General features: G+C 43.4%; 1 protein-coding gene and 1 long non-coding RNA gene across 2 annotated transcripts in view; both read left to right on the top strand.

The window, feature by feature from the left end:
* Window positions 1-2,569, top strand: part of LOC144119848 (sodium-coupled monocarboxylate transporter 2-like) — a 34,342-nt gene extending 31,773 nt beyond the window's left edge. The window contains exon 13 of the mRNA XM_077652370.1: window positions 2,552-2,569. Coding sequence (XP_077508496.1) covers window positions 2,552-2,569 — 18 coding nt within the window. The remainder of the gene's footprint in view (window positions 1-2,551) is intronic.
* Window positions 2,570-5,627: 3,058 nt separating this feature from the next.
* On the top strand, window positions 5,628-20,091 carry LOC144118746 (uncharacterized). Its single transcript, XR_013312122.1, has 4 exons — window positions 5,628-5,804; window positions 8,427-8,531; window positions 12,185-12,275; window positions 19,946-20,091. It is a non-coding gene; the product is annotated as an uncharacterized LOC144118746 (long non-coding RNA).
* The last annotated feature ends 839 nt before the right edge of the window (window positions 20,092-20,930 follow it).

Genomic DNA, 20,930 nt, shown 5'->3' with positions numbered 1-20,930 from the left:
CTTCACTACGGCGTCTCTCAAAGCCTGAGTCGCTTTGGGACGTTAAACCACGCGTAAACCAAACCGAACCATCCTTTGCACACGCTCAAGTTGTACTATATCTTTTTTATTGTGTGGGTGCCATACCACTACCGCTTAGTTCTTACGCAGTTGTTACATGCAAGATGTTAACACTGGCAGCAGCAGACCTAAGCTTTCGCCTTAAGAACCACAGTTTGCGAAGTGCAGTAGCAGAAATTTCTATTATGTGTTTCGATCAGTTTAATTTATTTGTGAGCGTAGCCCCTAGATATTTACAAGACTCAACCTCTCAAATATTGTTGTTCTGAAGCTTATATGTAAAGGTAAATGTGTGCGTCTTCCTTAATACTCTTAAATGCACCGTTTTGTCTATGTTTAATTGCGTACTCCACTTTGCACACCAGTTGGAAATAGCTGCTAAAGTGTCCTGTAATGTTACTTGATCTTTTGTGCAGGTAATTTATTTTAACACTAACACAGCGCATTCCTCGGCCAATAACCGGGCCGACACTTGCGTAGGAATAACATCAAACAAATTAATAATGAAAATAAAAAAAGGAAGTGGAACGAAGACACCTCCGTGGTGCACACCGGAAGTAACATTCAACCTCCGAGAAGAACAGTTCCTAATGGTGACATACTGTTTCCTGTCAGTAAGATAGGCTTTTATCAAGTTAACACTACTTGCAGGAACACCAATACATTCCTGTTTAAGCAGCAGTTTAGCATGCGATACCCGGTCAAAGGCTCTGGAAAAGACTATGAACAAAACATATAATTGGCCATTCCCGTCGAGTACATATCGAAGTTCATGCATACTTCTGATCAATTCTTATAATACGTGGTTGTCTTCTAAGTGTTGTTCAATATTTGATGGTATAACATGTTCCAGAATATTACAGCACATTCTTGTGATCGACACTGGACGATAGTTCGCGAGAGAAAACGGTTCACCTTCTTTATAAACTGGAACCACACGTGCCTTGCGCCAATGAGCTGGTATTTCACCTGAATATAGTGATAACCGCAAAAGGTTAGTCAGAAATGGCGCCATCTGTTAGGCGTAACGCTTTAAGAAAGCATTTGGTATTTCGTCCAGTCATGGTGATTTGCTCTCATCAAGTTTAAGAATCATGGCTACGACTCATTCACGAGTGTCTGTAATACTTCCTGATTCAGTACAGTTCGGACACAGCTGTCGGTATCGTTAATGTCTTGAAAAAATGGTCTGTAAATACGTGCTAAAATGTTCCGCGATATTCGAAGCGTCAGAAGTTGAAACTTCGTCAATATTTATTTTCTCAATGTCATAATTTCTCTGCTTCAAAAAGCGCCAAAACTTTTGAACATCACTGGTAATGAATTCATTAACGCCACGGAAGAAATATCCACTTCTTGGCTCTCTTACTTTATGCAACAGCTATGTTTTAAGTCTGCAAAAAGTGGCGTTGATATGGTCTTTGAGCCTCCTAATTTTGCGCTTGATATGAAAAATTTCTCTAGTTATCCAAGAGTTACAGCTTCATTTGCAAACTTGTTTCGAAGGGACGAAGGTGTCGATACAAAACCTAACCGTACCACAAAACTTATTGCAAAAACCTTCGGCATCATATTCACCTATGTTAAGAATCAAGTCCAAGTAGTCAAAATCGAGGTGTCATCTGCCCGAGAGAAATCTTTCCTGAAAGCAACTGTTTCAGGTGATTTGGCATGTTCAGACGGCAATGTAAGAGATAAGAATAACTTATGATCTGATATTCGGTTTTCAGCTTTCACGGAAGCTCCCCAAAATATTTCAGTAGTAAGTAAAAGATCCAGAGTGGAGTTACCGCGAGTGGTTTCGTGCACCGTTTGCTCCAAGTTTACTGAAAACATAACATCTAAAGGCGTATCCCTCTGCAGGGAAATTCCATAATTAGTATCGCTCTAGTCATACAAAGGAAAGTTAAAGTATCCAGTTACTATAACGTTTTTACCACGCCGCCTAAGAAGATTATTGGTTAGATTAGACATGAACATGTCATCTGCGTTTGGGAGCTGGTGCGCTGCGCAAAGAAAGAAAAAATATGAACTCGGAATATATAACTTTCAATAATAAACTTTCGCATCCAGAAGTTTTTTCACTGGAAATGACATCAATGGATGCTTTTTATAACAACTGCGACTCCTACACCTCGAGATGCTCTGTCACGCCGAAAAAGTTTATACCCTGGTGGCAGAATTTCATCGTGCCGTAGAGATTCGTGCAGCCAAGTTTCAATGATGACACCTAAGGGCGGATCGTACAAAAGAAGAAGCGCTTCTAAGGCATCTGTTCTATTTATCAGACTTTGAGCGTTAAAAGATAGGAGGCGTAGCTGACTGATTTCTAACAGCTAACTTTCGGTCAGGGAAGGATGACTATCACATTTCGATAAGCGAACGCAAGACATTGTTTTGTCGTCGCACGTGTACAACTTGCCATGTATGCACAGTTTGTCGTGAACTAGCTGAACTTTTTCCCTTTTTTGTCGTTTTCACTGTCCCATAGGAATCTGCGTCTTCTTAAAGTGTCAATGCAGTAGTCATTTTTGGATGGAGATATTTGATCCTTTCAATTTATGAGCATTGATCAAGACAGCTTGTTCTCTCTCGAGTCTTGAAAACAATCAATTATTGGCTGTTTCGGTGAAGGTTTACCAAGCCTGTGTATGTGACTGACTGATGTGCAGCGGAAGCCTATGGTGCCTTCAAAAGTTTCTGCTATAACCCTATCACGCAAGTTGGACTTGAATTTGTGAGGATCTGTCAGAATACCAAACACAAGCAGGATAGAATTTCGGCTGTAGTCCTATAAATTGACAATCTTGGCTTGATTTTTTTCAGTGTAACTTGAATTTGAGCCACGGTGGACTGTAGTTCTAGCCATCACATTTACATTATATGTATTCTGCTCCAGTTTGAACAAGCTTCACTACGCTATGTTTTCAAGAGGGTAGCGTAGTACCGTTCATCGCCTTCAAAAGTTTTAGAGGTTAAACCTTGAAGCAAAGTGACGAAGGCCGTGGGGCACTCACGTAGGCCATGGTGGTGCATGCATGGCAAACCAAGATGGTGGGCCAACCCCAAATCTCTTGAAGAGCAAGGTCATTGAAGCGAAAGCTTCACTACTCCAGGTTTTTAAGAGGGTAGTGTAGTTCCGTTTGTGACCTTGAAAAGCTTTAGAGGTTAAACTGTGGAGCAAAGTCACTTAGGCCACTCATCGTGGTTTGGCATATATGCCGAACCACTATGGTGGGCCACCCCCAAGCCTCTTGAAAGTCAAGGTCAAGGTCAAACTCAAACCCAAGGTCGCAGTCAAGATAAATGAAGCGAAAGCTTCACTACGCCAGGTTTGAAGAGGGTAGTGCCTTTGATGACCTTGAAAAGTTGTAGAAGTCAAACCAAGGAGCAAAGTCACATAGGCCATTGAGCATGGTCACGTAGACCGTGGTGGCGCATACATGCCATACCAAGATGGCGGGCCACTCCCAAATCTCTCGAATGTCAAGGTCAAAGGTTGAACTGGGACAACTTGCGATGCTGTGCGACGGTGACGTCTTATAAAAGAAAGTTGAGTAAACTAGCACATCTATCATGGAGGTAGATACCCTGCTTGACAACGGAGGTGAAGCCACCATCTTTGACGTCAATATAGATCTGTGTATGTATACCAATGGCGAGCAGCGAGAGTAGAAACTGGCTTTTCGATGGACGAAGACGAACACCCTGCCATGATAGCGTGCCGGAAAGCGAAGTTTCAACGTTTCAGCGAGGCTAGGAAGAAACGCTGTGCGGAAGAGACAGAAGAGGAACGTACGACACACATCAAGAAACGACAGAAGAGTTCTACTAGGCAAAGAAACGGCTGAAAGTACCTCAAGCGGTGCGTCTAACCAGCGACGCAGAGTCAGAGGATTCTTTTGCTTCTCACCAGGTTTAGTCAAAGCTAAACCACAGTTAATTTTTTGCAAATCTATGTATCAACTAACTCAGATTTCCTGGCAGGCTCTGTGATAGAACTATAAAATTTGTAGTAGAAGACGTCTTGAAAGCCCGAATAGGCGCTTATTAGTTCTCAGGCGAAAGCCTTATCTATCTGTCGTTTGGCCTTTCATCTGGCCCTAAATTTGCAATCTGGTAGACGCTGTGTTTTGATACATGTAGGAAACTTGTCATCAATTTGAGGCCGCATGTCTAAAAATTAAGTACGAAAAAGGTCGCGGATAGGTCTTGAAAGGCACAAATCGCGTTTGGTGTACCTAGAAATTACTTGCACTGCTTCTTTAGCATGAACGACAGACAACCGTGTCATGGTTACATGATTAATAACTAGGTCTATTGGTTGTTGACACTTAACGACGTTGAATATGTACAGCAGCGCTGTGTTGGCAGAAAAATTTAAGATACATTTCGTTTCCTGCGGTCAATCGCGCTAGGAAGAAGATAGAAGGCAGCAAATGGATCAGTATATTGCCTCTCTAGTAAGGAGTTTTGAAAACTTCAAGCCGTGAAAGGAGTATGAAGTACTGACATTCATTAAAAAACAGATAAATTGTCTACGGCCGGCGCCTAATTAAGGCTGAACCAATTATTGCTATTGCTGATCTAATTTTTTGCCCTTAAAGCACATATGTAATAATGCGTTAAACCTCGGTGTTTTTCCAGATGGTAGAAAAATCCAAGAGTGATTGTTTTGCGCAAAATGGCCAGTATGACAATACAAAGCACTACAGAGTCATATCTGTCGTTCCTCTGTCCTTCCTCTGCATTCAGTCATTGATATTTTTTTTTGCCGCAACGATATTAGCGTGGAAACGGCACGCAGACGAGATATTTCGCATAAAAACTGCCTCGGTGGTATCTCCACGCACCCGAAATAATATGGCGTTCTTTTTTTGATATTTAAACTTTGAAATACAGCAATGGTTATTGTCCCAGTGTAAGCAGACAACTGATATAAGCTCACAGTATATTCGGGTGCTGCAACGTTTTCCATCGGGCTAAATATCGATGCCACACCAGCTAATATTTAGCTGAATGAGCCTGGTAGCAGTCCTGCCCTGAACAAATTTTGTCTGCTTAAACCTCACCCAAGCCACGTTAAATAGACATGAGCCTGTTAAACGCATATTTTTATCATCGAAAAAGAAGTTGAAAAGGTGCCATCAGCGCATAAATTTTCATGAGTACAAAATTTATTGTGCAATATAATAGCAGGCACGCGCACTGCCTTTATTAAGAAGAATGCTGGGGCTAAAGTACCTTTATTAAGAGGGTTTTCTCTCTTTCATTAACCTGCACTTTGTACATGTAATATAACTCAAAACATTATTTCGGATTCTGCTCCCGGGTTGACACATTCTTTTCACCTACCTTATTCTTTGTACAAAATAATTTTTCATTAGTTTCGTCTTACGATGTCAGTTCCTGCATGAAAAGCTAGGAGCATACAATTACCTAAAGTTACCTAGGGGCCTATAATTAAGTAATCGTCTACTAAAGTTATTATACCAGACAAAGATTGTTTCAAAATGCAACTTTAAGTACCTTTATTTAAAAAAGTCCTTTATAATACGGCAGGGTGCTGGGTGGGCCGGCTTGCTGGTGTGCGGGCTCCAACTATGGCATGCGCTTGGGAGGAGTCTCGCTGGTTTTGCGCCGTCGCCAATACTTTATGGAACTCTGGACCGCTGCCCAACGCTGACAAACAGACATAACAGCACCAACTCTTCTAATTATGTGAGCCCACCGTCGCCCGAAAGGTATTCACCCTACTTAAGCTAGAAAGTCTAGAACAGTTTTGCTTAAAACACATTTGGAAAAGATATATTTCGAGCCATCGCAATGTCTTTAATGTTGAGTATCAGCTGGCAAGAGCAAAGAGGTATAGATCACGTTGTACTTCACTGATGTTTGTTGCTCAGACATGCGGGACATGCGCCAAAACTACTCTGTTTTTTTTACTATATCTACAGTAGCACTTCAAACAGTGTACAACCTGGAATATAAAGTAGTCATATTCAGAATGCATGCTTTGGTGTTACCTCGTGTATGCAATTCATACGTGGACTTGCAATACACACTTGATGATGGAAGTGTCATTGAACGTGTCTCCTTTTTAGCCTAATGTGATGTGGTTTGTCATTTCATTTGTAGTGAGAGCTCTTGTGGGCAAATACTACATTTCGTTTTATTTTTCCGTTGCTGCAGACTGGCACTTATAAAGCACTGCTTTGTTTATTAGCACACAGTTTTGCACGAAACTCTGCAAATGAATACGCAATGCCCTTAATTAGCGGACTCCTTTACACATTCATGCAGTGCTTACACATTCCAGCCTACTATATTCCAATACACTTGAATTTAGCGTGTTACAGAAGTGCATTCGGGAGGAGAATTACATGATACAACCGGCGAACAGCTCAGCAGTTCAGGTTTTGAAATTAGCAAGTCTAGGTCTGCCTTGCTAAATTGTGTGTATCGACCAAACCACGAAAGAGGAAGAAGCATAATGAAAATAGCAATGAATCGAAATGCATTTGACACGGTAATTTTCGTTAATTTCCTTTAATCTATCGAGATTGCAGATAACAATAGCTATTAGTTGCACTGAGTTACGGCCCGGATTTAGAAGGTGTAAAAATAGATATAGCTGCTGCCAAACGGCTATCAACTGGAAAAATCCCCTATGTAAGCCGAGGTTTTTTAAGGCGTAATTTGGCCACGTATAATAACAGCCGAGCGAATATTTACATTGCCGATATTTTATATCATATGCAAATAAGACAAGTGCTGGAGCCAGCCCATTATTTTAAAGAGAAGTAAATCTGTTGTATTGCTCTGAGGATGTTCGCGCCTTCTTAGCTTTCCGCTAGCAGACCGGCATTTCCCTCCATGCATATGCAGTGAAACTAGTGGTTCTTTCGTCCTGAGGGTGTGTCTGCCTTAAGTGTTGTTTAAGGTGCCAGTGTACATACTAACTCCATTATTCCGTGTTTTTTCTTCACTTCCTCGATTAAATTGAATTCCAGTTTAATTTAACATAAAAAGCTGGCGAAGAGGTGACGGATTCCTATTCATTCCTGCCACTGGTATCAATCCTTTTTTTCGCAAAATATTTTTGTTCCTAGAAATTCTCAAGAAACAATTAAGCAAAGAATGTTGATCTACCAATCCAGAGAAATTAGAATGTATTACAAAATCTTACCAAAATCTTTTGTGAATACTTAAAAGTTCAATATATGTCGGCTTCATTCTTTATGTTCCTTATTGTGCACCCAAGGAAGGCGTTTCATTGGATTCATAATACATTAGAGTAGCCGTTGGAGCCCCATCATGTTGAGAATTTTTCTGGTAGCTTTTAAAACATACTTCCGCATATATGAGACACTGCTGTGTTTCAGCACGATGTTATTTGTAGTAGCATGACAACCGCAAAAGTTTAGTGCCTGCCAAGAAGGACATTAGGGGCACACGTTCAAAACTGACGACATTTTAAACTTGGTCATAGGACCGAACGCATATATGTAAACGTGTAGGCAAAAAAAAATGCTTCAAAAGCAAAATTATAACTGCTGAACAAATGTTTCTCTAATAGGACTATAATTCTGAAAAATTATGGCTGTTGTATCCTTCAGTCCCTTCGCGTAAATAATTGTACTTTCATATTATAAAGCACTACCTGAATCGACTTACAAGAATGTGGTGCTCCAGCTTATCTCAGTCATAACAGAAGTTTTAGATAATGCCAGTGAGAACGCTAGTGGACCACATACCGATGTCCTAAACTGCGGTTGGCCGATATGAAAAATTTTTGCCGGTCGTCCGCGTGCTCTAAAGTTACGAGCTGAATTTAATTGTTACATTTTTTGCGCGCAGTTCTTTTTGTCATTCAAGTCTTCCATTTTGTGAATACCTGCACTAAAGTAGGTGAAAACGAGCATCCGATAGTAAATATTAACTGTCTGAAAGAATGACAATACCCTAAATTAGTTTCGTCTAATTTCTATTACCCAAAATTTTTATCACCCAAGTACTAAATATCTTTACAACATTTTTCCAGATCTTAATTAACAGATTGCAGGAGCAATCTCAGCCGTAAGAGAAAGAAGAAAATCACAGTAACTGTTGCATGCAGTTCTCTTATTTCTCCTTATAATGGCTGAAATTGTAGGTAAGGACATAATATTTAAAGCTGAATGCACTGATGCTCAGTATATTGGTTACGGCTAATCTCACACCACCGCTGCAACAGTGAACAAAAATATTGCGATTAAAATATCCCTAACGTTTTTTATTGTTTCGTAAAACTGATGTTGAATAGCAAGTTGAGGTTATGTGTAGGTGAATAGCCTGTAATCTCTTTCTCTGTGTTCTTTATGCAGGTCAAGCGTGTTCCCGCTGTACCAGCTGTCATTCTTTTGGATCTCCTTTATTGGTGCTCTGCTCACTATTATACTGAGCAATCTTTTTAGCTTCGCAACCGGCGAGTAGCTCACACTCCTACCTTTTTTGTGTAACTGCGATTCAAAAGCGGCGGTACACTGGCACCGAACCAAGGGGAGCAAATCAGTCACACATAGATGTTATCCTTTCAGGGTCAGCACGGCGAAGATGTTGTTGTTGCCTTGGTCACATGACACATACCCACGACGAGGGATAGGCCATGGTTTAGTGGGGAGACCCCATAAAATAGGGTAAACTGGTGTCAAGCTGCTGATTGTGCCTTGGGTGAAATTTCAGAGTAATTTAAAAGAAAAGGAAGAAACAAAATATCAGGAGAGAACACCTGAGAATTAAATAATTAAATATATGAATATACCCAAACACTCTTTTGAATGCGGCAATTTTGGAAATAATTAGCAAGGGAATCTGACGGTAGCTCTGGGCCAGTTTATCTGCGATATGTCCTCTTCTTCTTTTTGCCCCTAACGATGTTATCCTACGCAAAAAAGGTGCATTATGGGCAATCGCAATCAAAAGTTTACAGGACGGAAGTTTGCACAAAGAAAAAAAAAGAGACTTGCAGCTTAGACACGTATTTCAGTCCCCTCTAATGTGTGAATGTATAAGATGACGCGCATGCTCTATCTGCTGTTCACAATACCACACGACGTTATCGCTAGGCAGAGCTGCAAAAAAAATTTTCCGCGTAAGAGCGTCCCACAAGCTTTTGGCCCAGATTGTACCTACAGAAGTTGCACATGATGTGGGGCGTCTGTGGGTCCCACATGGGCAATTAGGTCTGAATCAACCGCTCAGTATGGCTCTCTATTGGTAAAAAATGGTATACTTTGTGTCATTAATAGGGGCAACCCTAAATCGTCTTTACCCCATTGAACCCACAAGGTTGCATATCATATTTCCGACGGGTACTTGAGCCTTAATTTTTACATTCCGCCCATAGACGTCCCTTGTAGGATTCAACGGGGAGATGCCACGCAAGTGTAGGCTTTATGAAGGAGGAACTTAGGCTGCCCAAATGAGAGCGCTGTATGTTTAGCATGGGTCATGGCGAGGCTGCAAAGCAGGCCAGGCATAACCTCATGATGCCCACATGGGTCTCTTGTGCGACTATTCAGAGATACTGCCACGGAGATGTAGGCTTTATGCTTAAACAACAATGGCTTGCACAGAAGGGGTTTTGGCACAAAAACGCTGTTAGTCCCACAAGGACAATAGAACAGCTGGAAAATGGGCGTGCCCGCGTGATGCCCACATTGGTTCCTTCTGGGTTGCTTGAGGGCAGATGTAACTGAAATGTGGTCTTTATGCCTACACACTTGGGCTGGCCCAAACAACGCCGCCGAGAAAAAATTGCTGCTGTGGCGGAGACTATAAGCCAGCTTTCCCGCACGCTGCCCACATCTGCCCCTTATCGGTTAATTGAGGGGCGTATGCAAGAAACAAATCCTGGACGTGTGCGAGATAAAATGCGGCCAGCACAAGTGGGGCTGTCGATGCATTGATGCCATAGGCCCTGCAGAGGCCATTTGGTGCTCAACGTGGCATGCCTCTCTCCTATCGTGCGGGCTGTAGTTCTAAATATCTAATTTCTAATGTACCCATTGATAAGTTTCTTTTATAGCTTATTCACAGATTAATTCTAAGAATATTTATTCAGTTACTCAATATTACATGTTTATGACTCTCGCAATCCTGTAAACTCTGTAAAATGACCGGACAATGCGCAGTAATAACTGCGTCACATTAGCGGGATGTACTAGACTACGTTTGAGCCAATGTGCAAGATCGAAATACAAGCAACACCTCTTCGCACTGTAAATTTTTCAACTAACTTTAGGAGGTAATGACATTTTGTTACAAAAAAGTTAGGATTGGTGACAAATTAGTGCACCGTTTGGGTGTGCATTAGGTCTCCGGGGAAGAATAGGGACTGTGAAACCTCCAAAATACCCACATCAACCCCTTTGGGAATATATGTACAAGCCCTACTTCGGGATAGGCCACGCAGTACCCTAATTTGTCCCATTTGGAGTAGCGGAAAATAAACACTTCGACCCCATGTGGTTTATAGGTAGGCCAGCCTCAAGGAACCGCTTCGGCCACATTAGGGAATGAGAGCAGCCCAAAATTATAAACTTAGGGTTCCTATGGGGATTGTGTGGGCTGGTGCCTGTAGAACCGGCATCGAGCCCATATGAAAATCCTGGCCAAATGTGGGCAGCCGCGTTTAGGCTGCCCTCATGAGTCTGGAATGGGGCCCATCGGGGTGATTTCCGGGAAGCCGACAAGGAGCCCCTCTGGGCGCCAGTTGCGAAACTCACATAGGCTGCCCACGAGGAAGCCGCATGGGCCCCCACCTCACTGGCCCATTTGTGTTATTTGGTTGTGCACAGAACATCAGAAATTTATCTGGGCTATGTTTTGGGGGGTCAGAGTCAATTTTTGATGCACGAGAAAATCTCTTACACCAAGAATAGCACTTATAAAACCAGTTCCTCAGAAAAGGTCAGAAATAAACCGTTCAATGAAGCGAAAACATTTGACAAAATAAGAGCTGCATTGGTGTTTCCGGAAAAGGCAATTTTGTATCATACTTCTGCTGCTTGAAATTTTGTAAAAGAAGTTTTTAATCGTTACTCAGTATTACAAAGTGACTGCCCCATTCAGATATTAGTCTATGTTTTTTATTGAATGTGCTGCACATCACACACACTTTTCTGAAGCGCCAATTGCAGAATGAATATGTTTGCTGCACGAGCAAAATACATGACTATTTCGAATAAACCACGTGCCTGATAATTTTCCTCTTAGACTACGAAAACTCTCGTTCGTTCGGGATGAAGAGCGCATCGGCGGAACGTTTGGCAGGAACGGTCACTATTAAGCGGCACTTTCTTCTCCAATTTAATGCATGTTTTACACGTGCATTCTTCACTGCCCCATCTGGAGTTGTCAGTTGCCTTCAGAAAAAACTTGATCTTACAACCAACCGATTGCCGCAAGCAGATTTCGCCTTTCAACTTTGACCGCGCTAATCTTAAAAGCAAGAGCTCTGTGTTATGTCTAGCTGAGAAAGCGACTTACCCAAATAAATAATGGCTTGTCGTTTTTCTGGTGTGCCGGAAATAGACGTCTAGTAATTGCTCTGCGACTTCGTGCCTTGGAATGACATCTTTTAAGCCGAAGTAACCTCGAGACGCCTTCAGGTGGTTCCGCAGATGACCTACTGAATACAAATTTTTTTGTGATACTGATTAGAAAACTTTTCTTTATATCATGTACAGTCGAGAGTAAAAAATATTAGAAAAAGTTACGTGTCACTGGAGTCAAGTAATTCCCGGTCGCTGTGATGCGGTTGACGAAAACGTCAGTAACGAAAATTGCATGCCATTGCCAACTCGGAGTCCTGTGGGAGGTTGAGCGGAATATCAACGCCTGCAAACAATTCGATTTTTCTTCTTTTAGGCACCCAGCCGACCATCGGTTATTTAAGCCATTCGTTTTTACTCGTATGTGATGTCATGTTAGCACCGACTACTTTGTGCCGAATACTACAGAACGGGTGTTCCGTAACTTTGTAGTGCTCGCATTTTATGTGGAAATTTTTTTTAACTTTTGCTGACCCAAACCCTTTTTTAACGGGGCGAATTGTGCCGCATGTCTTTTACACAGGGAGTGTCAAGACACCAGGAAAATATTTAAACCTCACGAGCAATCCTTTTCTAAATGTTTGGAAACGAAATAAATTATTTCGTCGCAAACATCAGGTGAGTTTTCAAGGCCTGTGCTTGTTTGGTGCCTTGAGCGTGCTCGGTTTTAAGCAAACTTTCATGCGAATTCCGAAGTACAAGACAGTGCATAACATATCGCCCTTTCAGAATAATAACGTAAAAGCCAGCAGGCATTGCGATTTAATTCCTCCCGCAAAACAAGCCTGCATTCTTTTATTAGTGGTCCGTCTGACTCCAGCAGAATACTTTGCGACTAGAAAGGTTTCTAGTATCTTTTCTATATTGGGAGCTGACCCGTAAGGTGGCAGAAATCGGGTAGAGAGCCTCAAATGGGAATGGTTTCTATTTCTTACAAAACTACACTTCTTCAGCGAACTACAGCACTGAGTTTCGCTCATGCACAGTTCGCAAACACACGTGATGACTGCGCCGCTGTTGAACATAGTGACGTGAGACATCTACAACAAGAAATCTATTTTTGCTCACGATTGTTTGCAAAAAATATAATCGTAAAATTTACTATGGCCGATTTCTGTGCAAGTGGCTAAGCAGCCATTAACTTTCGACACATAAATTGAGAGTACACACGTGTCTGCTAGCATACTCATACCAATTTTGTGTTTATCACAAGCCTTCGCTAACAGAACTGTTCCATCCCTCTGTGGAGCCACCGCAGTGGCTCAGTGGTTATGGCGCTCGGCTGCTGGCCTGAAAGACGCGGGTTCGATCCCGGCCGTTCAGGTGGAATTTCGAGGGTCGTTAAATTCTAGAGGCCCGTGTACTGTGCGATGTCATTGCACGTTAAAGAACCCTATGTAGTCGAAATTTCCGGAGCCGTCCACTACGTCGCCCCTCATACGCTGAGTCACTTTGAGAACTTAAACCCACATAATCAAAACCATAAACCAAACCATCCTCCTGACCGGGCTAAAAAACTAGACGATGAAGAAACGAAGATCTCATAGTTGCCAACTTGCCTATGTCAAAAGCCTCATATAAGAATGATGTTCAGTAATATCGCTCCCGTGTAACAGTTTAAGAGGTGACATTGAAATAATAATAATAATTGGTTTTTGGGGAAAGGAAATGGCGCAGTATCTGTCTCATATAACGTTGGACACCTGAACCGCGCCATAAAGGAAGGGATAAAGGAGGAAGTGAAAGAAGAAAGGATAATAGGTTCTGTAGTGGAAGGCTCCGGAATAATTTCGACCACCTGGGGATCTTTAACGTGCATCGACATCACACAGCACACGGGCGCCTTAGCGTCTTTCCTCGGCTGGTGACATTGAAAGCCGTTTCGTTATTTAGAACTTTTCATCCAACACCGCATGGGGTAAATCGTCAACAGCGGCGGTGCACTTGTGTCATCGGTGCGCTAGTCGCTTCGCGCTGACTCAGAAGCTTAGTGAGAAGGTGAAGGGGGGGGGGAGGGGGCGGCAACCTTTTACTCTTAATTTTTCGTGGAAAGTGCTCTGCTTATGTATCGTACTGATGCGTTCTTATGAGCTGTCTGTGCCTACACAATTGCTACGTCTTGCTAAAAGGACTAAGAAAATCAGATGCTGATTAAACGATCCTTGGATAGTTGCGCACGTTTTTATGTGAAAAGCTTCTTATAAGAAGGGTTCTTAACAGCTTTTTCTCGTGAAAGTTTTGCAAATGGCGGCCCTGAAACTGGCTTTATTAATTTATAACTTTCAAACCAACTGCATATTACATATCAGTAGAATCTGCAACAGCGGTGGTGCACTTCTGCCACCGGTGTGCTAGTCGCTGCGTGCCATCTTAGAAGCTTATTGATAAGGGGGTGGAGAGAAGGCAACCATTTGCTCTTAAATTTTGCATAAAAGTTTGCAACTTGACATGTCGGCTAATATACACCTCCTTCTTTATGAGAACCCTGGCCAACAAAGTTTCTTCTTATTTCTGACAGGACTAAAAGCTGGAAACCTGAAGTAACGAACATTTAATAGATGCCCATTTATCTATATCCATTTTCGCTCTCAGCGCAACACGAATGGGACACAAGACGAAGGACTAGCACAAAAAGGCGCTGACTATCAACTGGTTTTTTTATTGAAGAACGAAAAGCGTATAAATACAAACTGTGAACTACTTATCAATCAACAAAAGTTATCTGGAAGGCACATGGGAGGTCAGATAGCTCAATTCCCTCTCGAATAACGTTATGGAAGGGCTGCTGATACATTTTGCGCCGTTGTGGTAAATACAAAAAGCTTCCATTACCTCGCGTGTTAATTTATTGTTATGTCGGAACAGGATGCGCGTCTTCTTGTAATCGTGAACACATTGGCACTTTTTGCACTGGAAAGACGCCTGGGCAAGGGGGTCCCCTTTAGCTCTCCTTTCTGCATGATCCTTTTCATGCCTACATTGGTATTGCCTGCTGTGCAAGCTTGTGTGAGACATGGGGTCATTTTTCCTGGTGTTTTCATGCTCCATCAAGCGTTTGTTAACGCACCTGCCAGTCTGGCCAATTTACATGGCACCGCAGGAGAAGGGGACCTGGTATACCACCCCTACCTCGCAAGATATAGATGGCTACACATGGCGCAAATCACAAGCATCCCTCTTGCTCTTGCCGTAGTGCCTCTGATTGACCTGTTTGCACATTGCGCTAAGTTTTCTAGGTGCATAAAAGACGACATCAACGTCGTATCCGCCCGCAACTTTTTTCAGCCCATGTGACAAGCAGTGTGCATACGGGACCACAGCCGGCTTTTTCTCCATTTTGGCTTCTCTCGGCTGAGCCCCATTTTTGAGCTGCCTAAGAAGTTTCTCCGCTGCCCTGGAAATGAGCTTATCTGGGCACCCGTTCGCACGTAACCTGCCTGTTTGCGCCAAAATGCTCTCTCGCGTCCTTTCATGGCAAGATTTCCTGAGAACTGATTGCAGGCAGGATGCGGCAATGCCATCCTTTATGAGCTTAGAATGGCCAGACCTGAAGTTTAGCAATGGTTTGGCAGTCCTCGGGCGATACTACGAAGACAAGTGTTTTTCCCCCCACACAGTGCCAAATCCAAAAACTGCAGTTCTTTGTTGCTGGGAACCTCAGTTTTGAACTCCAGCCCACGTCCGCATTCCTTAAAGGTCTTCAGACCGTCGACTAGACTTCTGGGCAAACTGCCTGTTCGGGTGGGCACCAAGTAATCGTCGACATACCGAAAAATTCTGACAACTACCCATCCAATGCTTTTTTAATTTCCCTATCAACCCTGCTTAAAAAGATGGCGGCCAACACAGGTGCCACCCTTGAGCCAATGCAAACCCCCGGCGCTTGTACAAAAGTCTTTCCCTCCCAATCAACCACTGTTGCATATAGATAAAGGGACAAGATTTATAAAAAAACTGTCAACCGAGACTCCGCATCTATCGATAAAAGTACTTTTATCATTGTCCTGTGTTATGCACATCTTAACAGCTTCCATGGGTTCATAATGTGGCAAGGAATAATAAAGGTCCAACACGTCAATGCTGAAAAACATGCAGTTACCGGGGTTATTCGTTTTGAGAAAATCGACCAGCAAGTCCGAATTGGGAATCACAAATGGGTCCGGAATGTACAAAGAAGCCAGTTGCCTCTGAAGATACCCTGAGACGACATGCTGCCAAGTCCCCCGTTCAGAGACGATGGAACGAAAAGGATAGCCTGGCTTGTGCGTTTTAATGTTGAAAAAGACTTAGAGCTGCTGACCCGTTGACTTGTTGGCTGCTTCAGCTAACTTGTTCAAGTTGTGGCCTCTTAGAAGTTGCACTGCCTGTCTTTTCACCTTCGAAGCTTTGAAGGCAACCTGTCTTAAGTTCTTCCGCAGGGCTTCGGACGCTTTCTCATCAAAGGCCCCCGCTGGAAGGACTACAAAGCATCCCTCCTTATCAGCTGTCAGCAACTTCAGACCGCTTCCAGCCAGGAATTCAACGGTGTTGTTCATGCTCCCGCTGTTCAGCTGCTTACCATGGGTTCTCTCCAGCACGTCCACGCAATGTACGGTGCAACGGGGTCGCATGTCCTCTGGTGCCAAGCGAACAATGTTCCTCGAACACGCCACCTTCTCTGCGGGCCTCAGACGTGGCTCAAAGGCGAACTTCGGTCCCATGCGCAACACCTTTTTGTGTCTTTCCGGTATCTCCTGGTCGCTCAGGTCGATGAACCTTCCTTGTTCCACGTTAGCCTGTTTCCTTTTAGGCAGTGTTGGCTGAAAGGCGTTCCATATGAATTCCGTGACCCTTTCATAATTTGGACACCACTCCCGAAAATCCCGTTCACGCTTTTATCTATAGATGCGGTGTCTCGGTTGACAGTTTTTTAGAAATCTTGTCCTTTTATCTATCTGCAACAGTGGTTGATTAGGAAGGAAAGGCTTTTGTACAAGCGTCGGGGATTTGCATAGGCTCCAGGGTGGCACCGGTGTTAGCCGACATCTTTTTAAGCAGGGTTGATAGGGAAATTGAAAAGGCATTGGATGGGGTAGTTGTCAGAATTTTTCGGTATGTCGACGTTTACTTGGTGCTCACCCGAACAGGCAGTTTGCCCAGAAGTCTGGTAGTCGTTCTGAAGACATTTAAGGAATGCGGACGTGGGCTGGAGTTCAAAACTGAGGTTCCCAGCAGCAAAGAACTGCAGTTTTTGGATTTGGCACTGTGTGGGGGGAAAAACACTTGTCTTCGTAGTATCGCCCGAGGACTGCCAAACCATTGCTAAACTTCAGGTCTGGCCATTCTAAGCTCATAAAGAAGGGCATTGCCGCATCCTGCCTGCAATCAGATCTCAGGAAATCTTGCCATGAAAGGACGCGAGAGAGCATTTTGGCACAAACAGGCAGGTTACGTGTGAACGGGTTTCAGATCAGATCATTTCCAGGGCAGCGGAGAAACTTCTTAGGCAGCTCAGAAATGGGGCTCAGCCGAGAGAAGCCAAAAAGAAGAAAAACCCGGCTGTGGTCCCGTATGCACACTGCTTGTCACATGGGCTGAAAAAAGTTGCGGGCAGATACGACGTTGATGTCGTCTTTTCTGCACCTAGAAAACTTAGCGTAATGTGCAAGCAGGTCAATAAGAGGCACTGCGGCAAGAGCAAGAGGGATGCTTGTCAGGTGCGCCATGTGTAGCCATCTATACCTTGCGAGGTAGGGGTGGTATACCAGGTCCCCTTCTCTTGCGGTGCCATGTAAATTGGCCAGACTGGCAGGTGCTTTACAAACGCTTGATGGAGCATGAAAACACCAGGAAAAATGGCCTCCTGTCTCACACAGGCTCCCACAGTAGGCAATGCCAATGCATGCATGAAAAGGATCATGCAGAAAGGTGAGCTAAAGGGGACCCCTTTGCCCAGGCGTCTTTCCAGTGCAAAAAGTGCCAATGTGTTCCCGATTAGAAGAACACGCGCATCCTGTTCCGACATAACAATAAATTAACATGCGAGGTAATGGAAGCTTTTTATATTTACCACAATGGCGCAAAATGTATCAGCAGCCCTTGCATAACGTTATCCGAGAGAGAATTGAGCTATCTGACCTCCCACGTGCCTTCCAGATAACTTTTGTTGATTGATAAGTAGTTCACAGTTTGTATTTATACGCTTTTCGGTCTTCAATAAAAAACCAGTTGATAGTCAGTGCCTGTTTGTGCTAGTCCTTCGTCTTGTGTCCCGTTCGTGTTGGGGTTAGAGCGAAAATGAACACTTACCAACTCGTCCAAATTTCCGCCTTGCTGAACGTTATCTATGTCAAAAGCCTCATACAGGAAGGGAGTTAACGAAGCTTTGTCCTGTGCAATTTATGCAAGCATTGTGATTGAAACACGTTTTATTATTTAGAACTTTCAAACAAACAGCGCATCACATTTAGGTATGATCCTCAAGAGCGGCCGGGCATTTGTGCCACCGGTGCGCTAGTCACTGCCTGCCATTCTAGAAGCCTCTTGCGAGGACGGTGGAGGTGTGCCTCATCGCCCTAGGCGATGGGGCTGCCTGTAACGTATTTGTTTTTTAAATTTGGAGACAATGTGGAAGATCAAAGGCACATGGTCACAGCTCAAATGTTGTTGAGTGGAACAAACTTCTTTCCTCTATACATTGTGTAAGTATAGCACTCTGGTGTTGTATGAGCTGTCTTGCCGCTCATCGCAAGTTTCAGTGCAACACTTTTAAATTATTTCACTTAAGTTACAACCCGGAAGGCAAGGCAGAGGCAACAGGCAAAATAAATTATTCGCGATGTTCACGAAATCGACGGTGCTCTGCTGTGCCGCGGCGAACAGGTTTAACTAGGGTCAGCGTACGCGTTATCACGTTGTCTGGCCCGTTGTGCAAACGATTCCTCGGCGCATGCAGACATTGTTGTACCGCATTTGCTGTAAAAGTACATCTCGGGGTGTTACATGTGTTTATATTATAACGAGAAAGGAGAGCCGCTAAGGATAATCGTGTTATTTTTCTGGCGATAGCAATACGCCAATAAATTTGCAGTTAGCTTGTTTCTGCGATGTGATGGCGCGTTGAAAGAGCATGACAGTGCAGTTTAAATCAGGCACCTAGCTATGTAAGATTTTTCATGGGCTAGAACCGCTTGCGTAATTGCGAGGCGCTACAAGTTGACCAAATTCGCCGAGGGCACATGATTGACGGGCACTCTAAACACGGAGAGATTTGTACTTGAGGGTGTCAGTAATGGTGCCTTATTATTCACGGAGTGCGACGGCCAGTATAATGCTTTTGAAGGACAAAAAGATGGGCGAGTTGTACAGAATTTATACTTAAACAGCGAGAAAAACTGAAGCAAAGAACGAGGCACCGTGTTTGACTTGCCTCGTTCATTGTCTCTAGTTTTCGCGCTGCTGAAGTATGAATTATGACTTGCTCCTATTCCTGCTCATTCGCATTTTCTTGCTCTTTGTTTCTGCCTGATGCCGTCGGTAATACTCAATGGACAGTGGATCAAGTCAGTAGATCGTTAAGAATCAAAGAGAATCGGAATCTAATATTCACAGAGAGGCCTCACATTATTTACGCGCCTTGAATCCACTGCTTACCCACAAAATAAAAGCAAAACACATAAAATATTTCTATAAATGGAAAAAAATAATAATATTTAAAGAAACATGTGGTCAATAGATTTAATGCGCAAACATAAAAGAGACAACAGCGTGTCCTTAGTAGTCAAAAACGAAGCGGCAGTTACTTTCACACTTTTCTGTCCGGTTATCTCCGCACGCACCATGACAGTCACTGAGTGCTGCAGAGGTGTAATGCCTTATGCTAAAGTTAGGGCTGGTAGATTTATCATTCGCCCACAGCGCAAGAGACCGCATTGCCGGTGTCGCTGGTCGGAAGTTCCATTCAATGCATGTCGCCTATCTAGTTCAAACGTCAAACAGCGATTTTGTTCTTCTCTTTTTATCGTTTTGAAGAAACGATAAAGAGACTTTGGCCTAACCAGAGCTAACAATCAAGTGGGAGTTTTTCCTGCAAATATAAAACTGGCGAGGTTCTCTGTTGTCTGACCGTAGAAGCACGCCTCCGTAAGAGCGCCAAGCTTGATAAAGTAAGATGCCCCTCTAGGTCTTGAAAATGGCCAATAATTAAAAACGTAGAGAACAGTGCACCCATTTGCTGTTTGCTTGCGCCAGTTGAGTGGACGGCTACTTTAAATCAATTAACAAAACTGTCCTTTTGTTATATTTCACAGCTTGACGAAACAAACCGGAAAACTTTCAAGAATGGTCTCGACGAAGACGATGACGAACTAACATCATTTGCCCCTGAGCTCCGCTCAAAGTTAAAAGCAGAAGAGCAAGCGAAGCAATTTGCTGCGTGAACTCACGGTGTCTCAATATTCACGATCACGACTGCTTAAAAAATAAAGCCTTTTCGTGAAGTGTGTGCGTCTCTAATCCTGATTAGTTACGTGCGATTACTGAGAGCTTTTCAACCGGACAAGTGTAAAGCATTGTTTTTATCAGTGAACTTGCCTTAAAGGCACGCCTAAGAAGAATACTAAATCTAACTGCCATGTATAACGCGAACAGAGTTTTTATGATCGAGAAAACTTCATAAAAGTGCCGAAATGTAGCGACTCCAGATGGAAACTCTGGATACTGCGCCTTGTTATGGGAGCTCTTCGCCAGCCACGGCTGACTCACGGCTGTTCCTCGCAGAACTCATCAGACAAGGTTAGGAGATATCGTTAAAATAGCAGCGCGAAGAAGGTTGTTCGCACACATTCTTCGAAGCGTTGCCTGCACAGCATACTACGCACAGTGATTGTGATCGGCAACCACTGTGAAAGGTCGACCGCATAGTTAGCAGCAAAAGAGCTGAACGACTAAAGCTATCACAAGACACTCGTGCTGAGTAATGTTGTAATAGCGTTCAGGTTTGTTTTATAAAGAGCGACTGGCGTAAGCAATAACGAGTTCCTTGTCGCCATAACGTTGAATCAGCGCAGCACCAAAGCTGAAACGACTGGCGTCTGCATGCACTGCTTTTAGAGTGGAACGAATGAAAGTTGTAAAATTGGATGCGATGTTAGGAGAACTTTAAGCTGCCGAAAAGAAGAGCCACGCTTAGATGTTCACTCGTAGGAAGCGTCTAGCTCTGCGGTGAAGGCACTTGAGCGGATGAGCGATGCTAAAAAAGAGGGATATAAAGCGAAGAAAATACGGACAGAGTTT

This window comes from Amblyomma americanum, chromosome 2, assembly GCF_052857255.1.
Source record: "Amblyomma americanum isolate KBUSLIRL-KWMA chromosome 2, ASM5285725v1, whole genome shotgun sequence".
Taxonomy (NCBI): domain Eukaryota; kingdom Metazoa; phylum Arthropoda; class Arachnida; order Ixodida; family Ixodidae; genus Amblyomma; species Amblyomma americanum.
This window is presented reverse-complemented; position numbering and strand designations above follow the sequence as displayed.